The sequence below is a fragment of the Mya arenaria genome, chromosome 2 (genome assembly GCF_026914265.1).
Source record: "Mya arenaria isolate MELC-2E11 chromosome 2, ASM2691426v1".
Lineage (NCBI taxonomy): Eukaryota > Metazoa > Mollusca > Bivalvia > Myida > Myidae > Mya > Mya arenaria.
The window spans coordinates 65,432,850-65,447,106 of NC_069123.1; the positions used below are offsets into that span (position 1 = coordinate 65,432,850).

General features: G+C 43.7%; 1 protein-coding gene across 1 annotated transcript; it reads left to right on the forward strand.

Moving 5' to 3' along the window:
- Positions 1 to 9,833: 9,833 nt before the first annotated feature.
- LOC128216697 (uncharacterized) lies at positions 9,834 to 13,352 on the forward strand. Its single transcript, XM_052923343.1, has 4 exons — positions 9,834 to 10,689; positions 10,829 to 11,190; positions 11,346 to 11,569; positions 11,921 to 13,352. The coding sequence occupies exons 1-4, from the start codon at positions 9,834 to 9,836 to the stop codon at positions 13,350 to 13,352; spliced, it is 2,874 nt and encodes a 957-aa protein (XP_052779303.1).
- Positions 13,353 to 14,257: the final 905 nt, after the last annotated feature.

A 14,257-nucleotide genomic window follows, 5' to 3' on the forward strand; every position in this document is an offset into this window, starting at 1 on the left:
TTATGCTACTGAAAGGTGGAACTAGCGGCGACGATTTGGCCTTATTGTCACGTGGGGTTGACACATGCGACTGAAGACTTATGCTACTGAAAGGTGGAACTAGCGGCGACGATTTGGCCTTATTGTTATGTGGGGTTGACACATGCGACTGAAGACTTATGCTACTGAAAGGTGGAACTAGCGGCGACGATTTGGCCTTATTGTCATGTGGGGTTGACACATGCGACTGAAGACTTATGCTACTGAAAGGTGGAACTAGCGGCGACGATTTGGCCTTATTGTCATGTGGGGTTGACACATGCGACTGAAGACTTATGCTACTGAAAGGTGGAACTAGTGGCGACGATTTGGCCTTATTGTCATGTGGGGTTGACACATGCGACTGAAGACTTATGCTACTGAAAGGTGGAACTAGTGGCGACGATTTGGCCTTATTGTCATGTGTGGTTGACACATGCGACTGAAGACTTATGCTACTGCAAGGTGGAACTAGCGGCGACGATTTGGCCTTATTGTCATGTGGGGTTGACACATGCGACTGAAGACTTATGCTACTGAAAGGTGGAACTAGCGGCGACGATTTGGCCTTATTGTCACGTGGGGTTGACACATGCGACTGAAGACTTATGCTACTGAAAGGTGGAACTAGCGGCGACGATTTGGCCTTATTGTCACGTGGGGTTGACACATGCGACTGAAGACTTATGCTACTGAAAGGTGGAACTAGCGGCGACGATTTGGCCTTATTGTCATGTGTGGTTGACACATGCGACTGAAGACTTATGCTACTGAAAGGTGGAACTAGCGGCGACGATTTGGCCTTATTGTCATGTGTGGTTGACACATGCGACTGAAGACTCATGCTACTGAAGACTCATGCTACTGAAAGGTGGAACTAGCGGCGACGATTTGGCCTTATTGTCATGTGGGGTTGACACATGCGACTGAAGACTTATGCTAATGAAAGGTGGAACTAGCGGCGACGATTTGGCCTTATTGTCATTTGTGGTTGAGACAGTTCTTAACCTTAAATGTGCCTTGAATCGGAAATGACTTGAACCTTTTTAGGATTTGGGTCGCATATAAAAACTAAGCACAGTCAGTGTACGTGCTGTAGTAGTCGTAGCTATATCAGTAGTATTCATATCCAGATTGAAATAATTACACATAACTTTTGGGATCATTGGCTGGCCAGTGGCTGAATGTTTGTTTATTCACAATGATTGAATCAGTAACACTTAGGACGTTTTTGTTGGTAATAAACTAGCCTTGGTTTTATATTGGTTCCACGAAATGTGTATTTGTTGTGACAGTTTCGACTTAAATGAAAACGAGTTTTATCCTTTGTTTTACAAACTATCAAACCCCCCTCCAGAGACGGTTTTGTCGGTTTGTTCCATCCGGAAACTAGGTCACTTTGAATTTTTTTATGGCGGACCGTGATCCAACACAGACAGACGACCATCTGCGCTTGTAAGAAATATATAAGTAATCGCTACATGCAAAAGCCCTATCATGTTTTAAAGCTGTACACAAAACCATGCATTCATTATTTCCAGCAAAACTTTTGAAACAGGTTTCCAATCTGCCGAAACCCTTGAAACCAAAACTGAAACTAGTTGTGTACAAAAAACGCTCTAAACACTCTTTATTTCTCATTATGGCAAATGTCACTCTATTGCATGTCGACAAGCAATCATTGATATGGGTTTAAGAGATCAAATCCGCCTTCATATTAAGTAGGTTTTCGACGTATTTATAGCCTAAGGTATACACTTATTTGTTTAATTATATATTTATTTTTGTTTGAAATAAAATAGTCATCAAGGTTTCATGGACATTCTTTATAATAAGAGGTGCCAACTATTTTACCAATACATTGATCGCATATCAACTGACAGTATTTTAGCGGTGACAAATTATTGAGCTATCCTATATGACGATCAAATGTGATATGTACAGAGAAGATCAACCCACTTAAACATTTCTGTTGAAACGGACAAAGTTAAAAGATCGATGTTGAATAATTACTTTGATCCAAATTTACATTACAGGTTGTTGAGTTTTAAGTTAGCGTAAAGTCCCTACAAAACAAAATAACTGGAAAAACTCGCCATGAATTGTTTCAATGTACATAAGATAAATAACTAGCAACATGCGCATCTTGAGCTGAAATAAATGGCTCCAACTGAGTCCGGCGTGATTAATATTGAAAGGATAAACGTTTGTAATAGTTACTCTTGTAGTAATAGTTACTCTTGTAGCTATATAATTAAACTTGGCAGAGAGAATAACTAATTGCATTTAGATAATACGTAATTCGCTCGTTCATTGTGGACTGTCGACAGCATACAGCATTCAGATTACTAGTAGTATACCTATCCTTGATTCAAATCAGATTGTATACTGTTTGAGACCTAGATCAATACAAATTAGCCGATGTTAAGCGTTCTAAAGCAAATGCATGTGTATTAACAAACGTATTTTAGATACTCCATAGAATAGTTAATTAACTGATAGGTTTCTCATTCCTCGTTAAACAAATTTGTATTATTTATGTGCTGAAGATACAGGAGGGAAACAAATGGCATTGATTGGAAGCAGGAATATGACAATGAAAACTCGAAGGGGGCCATAATTGCAGGATAGTTAGTGGTGAAAGTAGGAAAGGGAGCTATTAGCGACATAAAATACTGGGTTTTAAGAAGATCGATCTTCCGCTTAATGTTGTTTTTTATTGGCACTGAAATGGGAGCTACATTATGGTCTGGACTTTAATCAACATTTACTGAAAAGGAATGCTATAATCGTACAGAGGGATTGTAATACTCGCATAAATCATTCTGGTGTTTCACAGCTCTTGCTAAATCCATTATTAAATTAAGCAGGGCAATTGTTGAACATTATGACAGACGTTTTTCATATCGATTTCGATGTGGCCGGTTTCCGAAAGAACAACTTAGACTGGAGTAAATTTCGCGACAATTATAACAAAGTCTCGGCAACAAAACTAGAGCGTGGAATTAAACCTTTACCGCTGTCGATGTTATTGAAATTATTTGGACCACAGAAAGTTTTTAATACCTATGTAATATCTCACCATTCAAACGATCTGGATAATCAGATACACAGTACAGCTGTAAGCAGGGATTTAAATATGCGCCCTGGTGAAAAAGACGCGACTATGACAAAGACTGTAAACTTCCCTGGATCTGGACTTTTGACAAATGCAACCGACGAAGCTTCTTTAGGGGAGCAGAAAACTAAATTTAAACCTGTTAAACGTGACGGTCTCCCTTCTAGACCAGCGTTTCAAAGAGGGATACGAGTTCCAGGACGATACTTCCCAAAGCCTTTGACAGCATTTGAGGAGCATGTTGGTCAGAGTTCAACATTTTCGGACTTTAGAGGACAAGACAGGGAAAACTGGATGCGGACACAAACTCCTCGATCTGTCCATAGTCAAACACCGACGACTGCTAGAGGACAGCAAACAATTTCAAGAAGAAGCTCAAGAATAGTTAAAGGTCCTATGTGTAAAGCAACAGAAACCTTAGCATATAACACAGGAAGAACTCCGACGTGGTCGGGAAGATCGGTGGCTACAGCGAAGTCAATGCCAACGTTGACAACAAACGGAATTTCACAATTTCACAAGGGGAGTAGTACTGATGAAAGCATTGACAGTCTGAGTGCGAGCACGGGAAGAGATTCACAGGTAAATGGTGTTGGATTTAACGTCAACCAACAGCAAGGTGATAATCAAAATGAAATGTCTATGCTTAAAAGGCTTCGATACAGTGGACGACAAGTTTCTTTTCCAAGAACAAGCTCGGACTTTAGTGCTGTTCTTCAAGGGCGGCCAAAGACATTGCACCAACGTGACTTGATTGAGGCCCAAGAAGCCCTAATACACAGAGAGCCCCGGTCAAGAACACACGTAGGATTTGTGGACGAAAACACGTGAAGTGATTATAATTCAAAGGAAGTGCTACATGACAATCGTACATCTGTTATATCTCCTGACGACAGCGGGTTTAATGTTTATATAATAATACAAGTATATCTCAGCGATCTGTAGAACTCGTGGAACTTTGTTATCATATGTTAATTTATTAATTTATCATTGTTAACTTTTTGTTGATATGAATACAAGTGTGATATCCCATGTCTCGACTTTATTGCAATCAAAGTATTTCTGAAAGTGTAGTTGTATTACTTAAGATAGACGAAATAATTGGTTGTCAATTTCTTTCTGAAAAAAGCACTAATGCCGTACTAGATACAAGTGTTGTAAGTCCTGAGAAATAACACGAGGTTTATCAAACGTTTTACAAGAAAGAGGGTTAAAGATAAAACTATAAATATATATTGTATGCAAAATGACGTGACACAAAAAAGAAATAAAGCTGTTCAAAGAGTCTTTTTTATATCTAGATATTGATCTTATGTTGCTTTCTGACGCTAGTCTTTAGTATATAACGCCGTCAAAGTTCAATTTTGTTGTATTGTTTAATAAGTAATTATACATCCAGAGCAATGTTTTATGTACAAATTATATTTTATTTTGCAAGTCAAATTTGATTATTGATTTATAATAGTGAGAACTTTACATTTATATTAATAACTTTTTCACAGAAAAAATAATAAATCTTCTTTTAAATGAGGAAATAAAAATATCTATCTATTATAATATGAAAGTTTACTTCGTTTTTTTTTACGTTTGTAATGGATACATGTTTTGTGTAACAACTATTCAGTAGAAATTGATGCATTTCATTGGCACTTCATGCCAACGTTATCCCATTTCTAAAGTTGGCCAATTTGTGCTTTAAAAAGTTATATATTTTTAACAATATCTTACAAACGATTCAAAAATAAATGTACTCCAATTACGTGTAAACATATTCGATTTACTACCAAAATATTTTTTAAGATGGAGCTCCCATTTACGTTTTCAACAGATCATTTTACAAATTATATTGCACTTACAAATGTATGAGCTATTTTATTTAAGCATGGTTTAAATGAACGTTTTTGCTCGACACAAGATTGCGGCTTAATCAGAAGTTGTAAGGAATAACCAGATTAGGATTCCCGTTAAAGACTAACCAGCAAACGACTGTTTATATGGATTATCGCGTTACGATATTGGGCCATACCAAATTATTTTTACGTTTAGCGTCAACTCTTAGTACGAAAACCTATCTAGCTATCCTGAAAAAACCGCACCCTCGGAAAAATCAAATACTAAATGAGTGACATCTTCAGGAGAATATAGACACCAGAGCCCCCTTAGTCCATTCCGGACCATTTCAAAATGTGAGATAGATTTCCACAGTGCGCAGAATTATAGCAAAAGGAAATTAAAAATATTCGGCAAGCTCGTTTTCCATATAAAATGCTGTTGTTATTTCTTACCGGGCAGCTCAAAACCTATCCGTCCGCGGACGCTTAACACAGAAACGAGTTGGTATGGCCTTGTCCCGTATACAGGATATGAACAGTTTCTGTCTCTATGAACCAAGGCATGGGCTCGGGGGATTAAGAGCTATATAAACCTTCAGGCTTACCATGTCTGTAAAATTCCCTTCATTCAAATCTTTAATTTTGCTAATCGATAATAGCATGTCAATTGATTGTATCAAATAAATTCTTTGCGTCTGAATGGTTCAATACTCGAGGCAATGTAAGTATATATCGACACCCCGCCTATATGCTGGCTCTTTCACTACATGCATGCGGCAAAACAAATCGAGTTTCTACTCTTTTGATACATGAACAGAATTGGCAGTATTATAAAAACCTTTGTTAATCTTGGTACACTTGCGCATTAAGCAATTATAGCATTGTACAATACCAAACACCCAGTGCTTTATAAACGTTTCTTTAAAGCTGCACTCTCACAGATTTACCGTTTTTACAACATTTTTATTTTTTGTCTTGGAAAGAGCAAACATTTGCGTAAATATCTGCAAACCAATGATAAAAGATTGCTGACCAAAGATCAGATCGCAGATTTGCATATTTCCGTTCGAAAATTGATGTTTAAAGGCTTGTTTCCATGGATTTTTGCAAAAAATGGCTCGTTCCAAGACAGAAAATAAAAAAAAGTTGTCAAAACGTCCAATCTGTGAGTGTGCAGCTTTAACGTTCGTGTTACGGTTTATTACGAGTAAAACATCTTAAAATTTGAATACACTTTTAATGGTTTTATGAAGCTGGTAACACATTAAGACAGTCCTAGGCATGATAATATAATGGTGACTAAGTATTTTGTCTGATCTATTGAAATTAAACAGACTGCATGTTAAGTAAATATTTCTAACATTTTGATTTGAAACATTGTACCGTCAAGACAGAGCGCATAACTTCGGGTGTATATTTTCCAGAAGAGTCGTCTATAATAAGTGAATGTTTTAAATCTGTTTTGGGTAATATTATTTTTAGAAGATCATAAACTGTAAGTTTCATTATTCGAGAAAGCCGTTTGTTCATGTATTCAGGACATCGGTTGTTTGAAGTTTTATACACAATAATGCCCATATCATGCATGGTATTTGATTCGATTTTAATGACATCCATTTCAGTTGCTCAAATATTTCAATGGATGGTGTTCTGATAACTTTCTGTAGAATACTTTTGCGAGCTAATTTTGGAAGTGTTAGTATATTTCGTATATGTGTTTGCTTGTTTCCAATTTCTACATGGACGCATTAGGTCTTAGAACATGAGGTATAACCTTAACAAACTTTGTTCATCAATTCAATTAAACGTGTGGTTTTACCACTGCATCACCATTGTAAACAAATCCCACGTAAAAACGTTCTAAACAACGTATTGACGTCACGCATGACTTTTCCCCAAATGAAATTGCGTCAAGCCGCATGGTTAAATAATCTAAAGCGTGGCTCACTATTTCCTTTCTTCAATATTATTTTAAACGACAAAATCATGTATAAACAGTTTCGTTGATATTATTTGAACTTGACAATTATCAAAAACGAATACTTTATACACGTGTAAAAGTGTTCATACTTTCATCGGACTCCGGTATCGCAGGTATCACTACATTTACTACTGAATTGTGCCTCTATGGGGACTCTGCTGACATCTTGGACATGAACTCGACTTTGTTCTATGTTTTATATACTTAAATGCAGATACGTTTTACATTTGAGGCGTATTTGTAATCATTAAATACCAAAAAACTGACTTTCAGCCTTAAGTGGAAGCACTATTACATAATATTACTACTGAAACACCATGTGTTAAATGTTTGTCTATAATATAGTTACCATAAAATCTTATTTAATGTTGAACAAAAAAAGCAGACATTGCCAATTTACACAATGGCATTATAGTAATAAGAATGTCTTTATTTTAAAAGGGTAGCACGTTATGACATTATAACATTGGATAACTCTCAATCATGATATTTTCAATATAACCCTCTTAAAATTCATACAGATTTAAAATTAATTACGAACAATTAAACATATTTTATTCAAATATACCAAATAAATTCATCCATAAAGATATATGACACAATACTTTCAGGTAATGATCACTTATATCATGTTTAATACAAGCATCATTCCATCAACGTTCAAACCCGTGTTGTCCGTGAAGTTGGCAACCTCAAGTCAAGTCAATATTTGTTTATTGTCGGATATCATATAACATCTTAAACATAAGCTATGTATAGCTTTTTGCCGGCATGATTATTTAACAAATACCACCAGGATCCATCATCAAAAACAGTAAAGGCTGTGTAATTAGACCTTAATATGTTATCTAAGAAATATTGAATATAATTATATATCTAAAACGAAACTAAATGAGAGGCGACGATTAAAATGCCAGGCTGTCAGGCTTCTTACTTCACGCTACCACGCTGCCAGGTTGCAAACCTGCCAAACAGTTAAGTTCAGGCTACCAGGATGCCAAGCTGCTCTTGAACTTCACGCTGTCAGGCTTCTAACCTCACGCTACCACACTGCCAGACTGCTAACCTCACGCTACCAAACTGCCAGACTGCTAACCTCACCCTACCACTAAGCAAGGCAGCTTACCTCACGCTACCACACTGCTTGGCTGCTAACCTTACGCTACCACGCTGCCAGACTGCTAACCTCACGCTACCACGCTGCCAGACTGCTAACCTCACGCTACCACGCTGTCAGACTACTCACCTAACGCTACCGCGCTGCCAGACTGCTAACCTCACGCTACCTCACTGCCAGACTGCTAACATCACGCTACCACGCTGTCAGACTACTCACCTAACGCTACCACGCTGTCAGACTACTCACCTAACGCTACCGCGCTGCCAGACTGCTAACCTTACGCTACCTCACTGCCAGACTGCTAACCTCACGCTACCACGCTGTCAGACTACTCACCTAACGCTACCACGCTGTCAGACTACTCACCTAACGCTACCTCACTACCAGACTGCTAACCTCACGCTACCGCGCTGCCAGACTGCTAACCTCACGCTACCACGATGCCAGACTGCTAACCTAACGCTACCACGCTGCCAGACTGCTAAACTCACGCTACCGCGCTGCCAGCCTGCTAACCTCACGCTACCTCACTGCCAGACTGCTAACCTCGAGCTACCGCGCTGCCAGACTGCTTACCTCACGCTACCGCGCTGTCAGACTACTAACCTCACGCTACCACGCCGCCAGACTGCTAACCTTACGCTACCACGCTGCCAGACTCACGCTACCGCGCTCCCAGACTACTAACCTCACGCTACCACGCTGCCAGACTGCTAACCTCACGCTACCACGCTGCCAGACTGCAAACTCACGCTACCGCGCTGTCAGACTACTAACCTCACGCTACCACGCCGCCAGACTGCTAACCTTACGCTACCTCACTACCAGACTGCTAACCTCACGCTACCATGCTGCCAGACTGCTAACCTCACGCTTCAACGCTGCCAGACTGCTAACCTCACGCTACCTCACTGCCAGACTGCTAACCTCACGCTATCACGCTGCCAGACTGCTAACCTCACGCTATCACGCTGCCAGACTGCTTAACTCACGCTACCTCACTGCCAGACTGCTAACCTCACGCTACCACACTGCCAGACTGCTAACCTCACGCTACCACGCTGCCAGCCTACTAGCTTCAAGCTACCACACTGCCAGACTGCTAACCTCACGCTTCCTCTCTGCCAGACTGTTAACCTCACGCGACCACGCTGCCAGACTGCTAACATCACGTTACCACGCTGTCAGACTACTTACCTCACGCTACCACGCTGCCAGACTGCTAACCTCAAGCTACCACGCTGCTACCTCACGCTACCACGCTGCCAGGCTGCTAACCTCACGCTACCACGCTGCCAGCCTACTAACATCAAGCTACCACGCTGCCAGGCTGCTAACCTCACGCTACCACGCTGCCAGCTTACTAATTTCACGCTACCTCGCTGCCAGCCTACTAACTTCACCATACCACGCTGCCAGGCTGCTAATTTCGTGCTACCACGCTGCTAACTTCACGCTACCACGCTGCCAGGCTGCTTACCTCACGCTACCACACTGCCAGCCTACTTACTTCATACTACCACGCTGCCAGTCTGCTGACTTCATGCTTCCACGCTGCTACCTTCACGCTTCTACGCTGCCTTGCTGCTACCTTCACGCTACCACGCTACGAGGCTGTCACCTTTACGCTACCATGCTGCGAGTCTGCTAACCTCAGGCTACCACGCTGCAAGGCTGTTCATTTCGGGCTACTACACTGCAAGGCTGCTAACTTCACACTACCACGAAGCCAGACTGTTCATATCACGCCACCACACTGCCAGGATGCTAACCTCACGCTACCACGCCGCCAGACTGCTAACCTTACGCTACCTCACTACCAGACTGCTAAACTCACGCTACCACGCTGCCAGACTGCTAACCTCGAGCTTCCACGCTTCCAGACTGCTAACCTCATGCTACCTCACTGCCAGACTGCTAACCTCACGTTACCACGCTGCCAGACTGCTAACCTCACGCTACCACGCTGCCAGATTGCTTAACTCACGCTACCTCACTGCCAGACTGCTAACCTCAGGCTACCACGCTGCCAGACTGCTAACCTCACGCTACCACGCTATAATACTGCTAACCTCACGCTACCACGCTGCCAGCCAACTAAACTCACGCTACCGCGCTGCCAGCCTGCTAACCTCACGCTACCTCACTGCCAGACTGCTAACCTCACGCTACCGCGCTGCCAGACTGCTAACCTCACGCTACCGCGCTGTCAGACTACTAACCTCACGCTACCTCACTGCCAGACTGCTAACCTCACGCTACCACGCTGCCAGACTGCTAAACTCACGCTTCCACACTGCCAGACTGCTAACCTCACGCTTCCTCACTGCCATATTGCTAACCTCAGGCTACCACGCTGCAAAACTGCTAACCTCACGCTACCACGCTGTCAGACTGCTTACCTCACGCTACCACGCTGCCAGCCTACTAAACTCACGCTACCGCGCTGCCAGCCTGCTAACCTCACGCTACCTAACTGCCAGACTGCTAACCTCACGCTACCGCGCTGCCATACTGCTAACCTCACGCTACCGCGCTGTTAGACTACTAATCTCACGCTACCACGCCGCCAGACTGCTAATCTTACGCTACCACGCTGCCAGACTCACGCTACCGCGCTGTCAGACTACTTACCTCACGCTACCTCACTGCCAGACTGCTAACCTCACGCTACCGCGCTGCCATGCTGCTAACCTCACGCTACCACGCTGCCAGACTGCTTAACTCACGCTACCTCACTGCCAGACTGCTAACCTCAGGCTACCACGCTGCAAAACTGCTAACCTCACGCTACCACGCTGTCAGACTGCTTACCTCACGCTACCACGCTGCCAGCCTACTAAACTCACGCTACCGCGCTGCCAGCCTGCTAACCTCACGCTACCTAACTGCCAGACTGCTAACCTCACGCTACCGCGCTGCCAGACTGCTAACCTCACGCTACCGCGCTGTTAGACTACTAATCTCACGCTACCACGCCGCCAGACTGCTAACCTTACGCTACCACGCTGCCAGACTCACGCTACCGCGCTCCCAGACTACTAACCTCACGCTACCACGCTGCCAGACTGCTAACCTCACGCTACCACGCTGCCAGACTGCAAACTCACGCTACCGCGCTGTCAGACTACTAACCTCACGCTACCACGCCGCAAGACTGCCAACCTTACGCTACCTCACTACCAGACTGCTAACCTCACGCTTCAACGCTGCCAGACTGCTAACCTCACGCTACCTCACTGCCAGACTGCTAACCTAACGCTATCACGCTGCCAGACTGCTAACCTCACGCTATCACGCTGCCAGACTGCTTATCTCACGCTACCACACTGCCAGACTGCTAACCTCACGCTACCACGCTGCCAGACTGCTAACCTCACGCTACCACGCTGCCAGCCTACTAGCTTCAAGCTACCACACTGCCAGACTGCTAACCTCACGCTACCTCACTGCCAGACTGCTAACCTCACGCTACCAAGCTGCCAGACTGCTAACATCACGTTACCACGCTGTCAGACTACTTAACTCACGCTGCCAGACTGCTAACCTCAAGCTACCACGCTGTCAGACTACTTAACTCACGCTACAACACTGTCAAACTACTTACCTCACGCTACCACGCTGCTACCTCACGCTACCACGCTGCCAGGCTGCTAACCTCACGCTACCACGCTGCCAGCCTAGTAACATCAAGCTACCACGCTGCCAGGCTGCTAACCTCACGCTACCACGCTGCTAGCCTACTAACTTCACGCTACCTCGCTGCCAGCCTACTAACTTCACCATACCACGCTGCCAGGCTGCTAATTTCGTGCTACCACGCTGATAACTTCACGCTACCACGCCGCCAGGCTGCTTACCTCACGCTACCACACTGCCAGCCTTCTTACTTCATACTACCACGCTGCCAGTCTGTTGACTTCATGCTTCCACGCTGCTACCTTCACGCTACTACGCTGCCAGGCTGCTTACCTCACGCTTCTACGCTGCCTTGCTGCTACCTTCACGCTACCACGCTACGAGGCTGTCAACTTTACGCTACCAAGCTGCGAGTCTGCTAACCTCAGGCTACCACACTGCCAGGCTGTTCATTTCGGGCTATTACACTGCAAGGCTGCTAACTTCACACTACCACGCAGCCAGACTGCTCATTTCACGCCATCATACTGCCAGGATGCTAACGTCATGATAGCACGCTTCCAGACAGCTCATTTCACGCTACCACACTGCCAGGCTGCTAACGTGACGATACCACGCTGCCAGACTGCTCATTTTACGCTACCACACTGCCAGGCTGCTAAATTCACACTACCACGCTGCCAGACTGCTCATTTCACGCTACCACACTGCCAGGCTGCTAAATTCACACTACCACGCTGTCAGACTGCTCATTTCACGCTACCACACTGCCAGGCTGCTAACGTGACGATACCACGCTGCCAGACTGCTCATTTTACGCTACCACACTGCCAGGCTGCTAAATTCACACTACCACGCTGCCAGACTGCTCATTTCACGCTACCACACTGCCAGGCTGCTAAATTCACACTACCACGCTGTCAGACTGCTCATTTCACGCTACCACACTGCCAGGCTGCTAAATTCACACTACCACGCTGCCAGACTGCTCATTTCACGCTACCACACTGCCAGGCTGCTAACTTCACACTACCACGCTGCCGATCTGCTCATTTCATGCTACCACACTATCAGGCTGCTAACGTCACGATACCACGCTGCCAGACTGCTCATTTCACGCTACCACACTGCCAGGCTGCTAAATTCACACCACCACGCTGCCAGACTGCTCATTTCACGCTACCACACTGCCAGGCTGCTAAATTCACACCACCACGCTGCCAGACTGCTCATTTCAGGCTACCACACTGCCAGGCTGCTAAATTCACACTACCACGCTGCCAGACTGCTCATTTCACGCTACCACACTGCCAGGCTGCTAAATTCACACTACCACGCTGCCAGACTGCTCATTTCACGCTACCACACTGCCAGGCTGCTAAATTCACACTACCACGCTGCCAGACTGCTCATTTCACGCTACCACACTGCCAGGCTGCTAAATTCACACTACCACGCTGCCAGACTGCTCATTTCACGCTACCACACTGCAAGGCTGCTAAATTCACACCACCATGCTGCCAGACTGCTCATTTATTTCGCTACCACACTGCCAGGCTGCTAACGTCACGATACCACGCTGCCAGGCTGCTAACGTCACGATACCACGCTGTCATGCTTCTTATGCTTTGTTTAAATGAATAATCAGTATATTTCCATTAACTTAGGCCCCCTTAAGGAGTCTACTCACACCTTATTTGCTTGGTATGCATTACTTCGTGGCTACCTTTCTTTGACAGATAACTTATAAGATGGCTTTAGGAAGTATTAGGTTCAAGGTGGGGCTCGGAATTGGAGATACATGTATTTGTAAATAATCGAAACAGTAAGCTTGCGGAAAGCAATGGTTTTTTTTTAAAAGTCACACCTTCATGTGTTTATTTCTTAAGGACAATTGATAATAATTAAAGTTCATTAATCTTACTTATTACCCCATTACCTCTCGAAATTTAAACTGATCAGTTTTCACCTTTTTTATCAAAACGTAATGCTGAAATGTTGCTGGGGTCAATTTACAACGTGAAAAAATACACATGGGGTCAATTTCCAATGCGTGCAAAATTTTATGTTACAAGGGTAACCCTTCATGTGAGGATGACATAGCTCTGATAGCGTTGTCTCCCCTCAACACGTACAGCACATAGATAACAAAATGAAAATAACAATATAATCTGATGAAATATTTTTCTAGCATTTATAAAACCTTAACTGACTCATAAGGAATAATATTTCAATGTATACTATCTTCGGTAAATAGCAGATTCCAGTCATTCCTTTCAAACCAATTGACAATGTTTTCTACCCTCTTTTATATATTATACCATTACCACAACTCACTCTCACACTCAGGCAATATTCATGGTATGCTCCGATATTCACCACGCACGAATCACGGCAATATCAGCAACGTCCTAGTTATGTGGCTAAGCCGACTCATGTTTTCCTACTCTCAAAGACATTCCGTCTCCACCTATTGCTTGTCTTCTTACTTTATTTTCTCCTGAATGGCCATTGTCTTTATGGCCATTGTCTTTATGGCCATTGTCTTT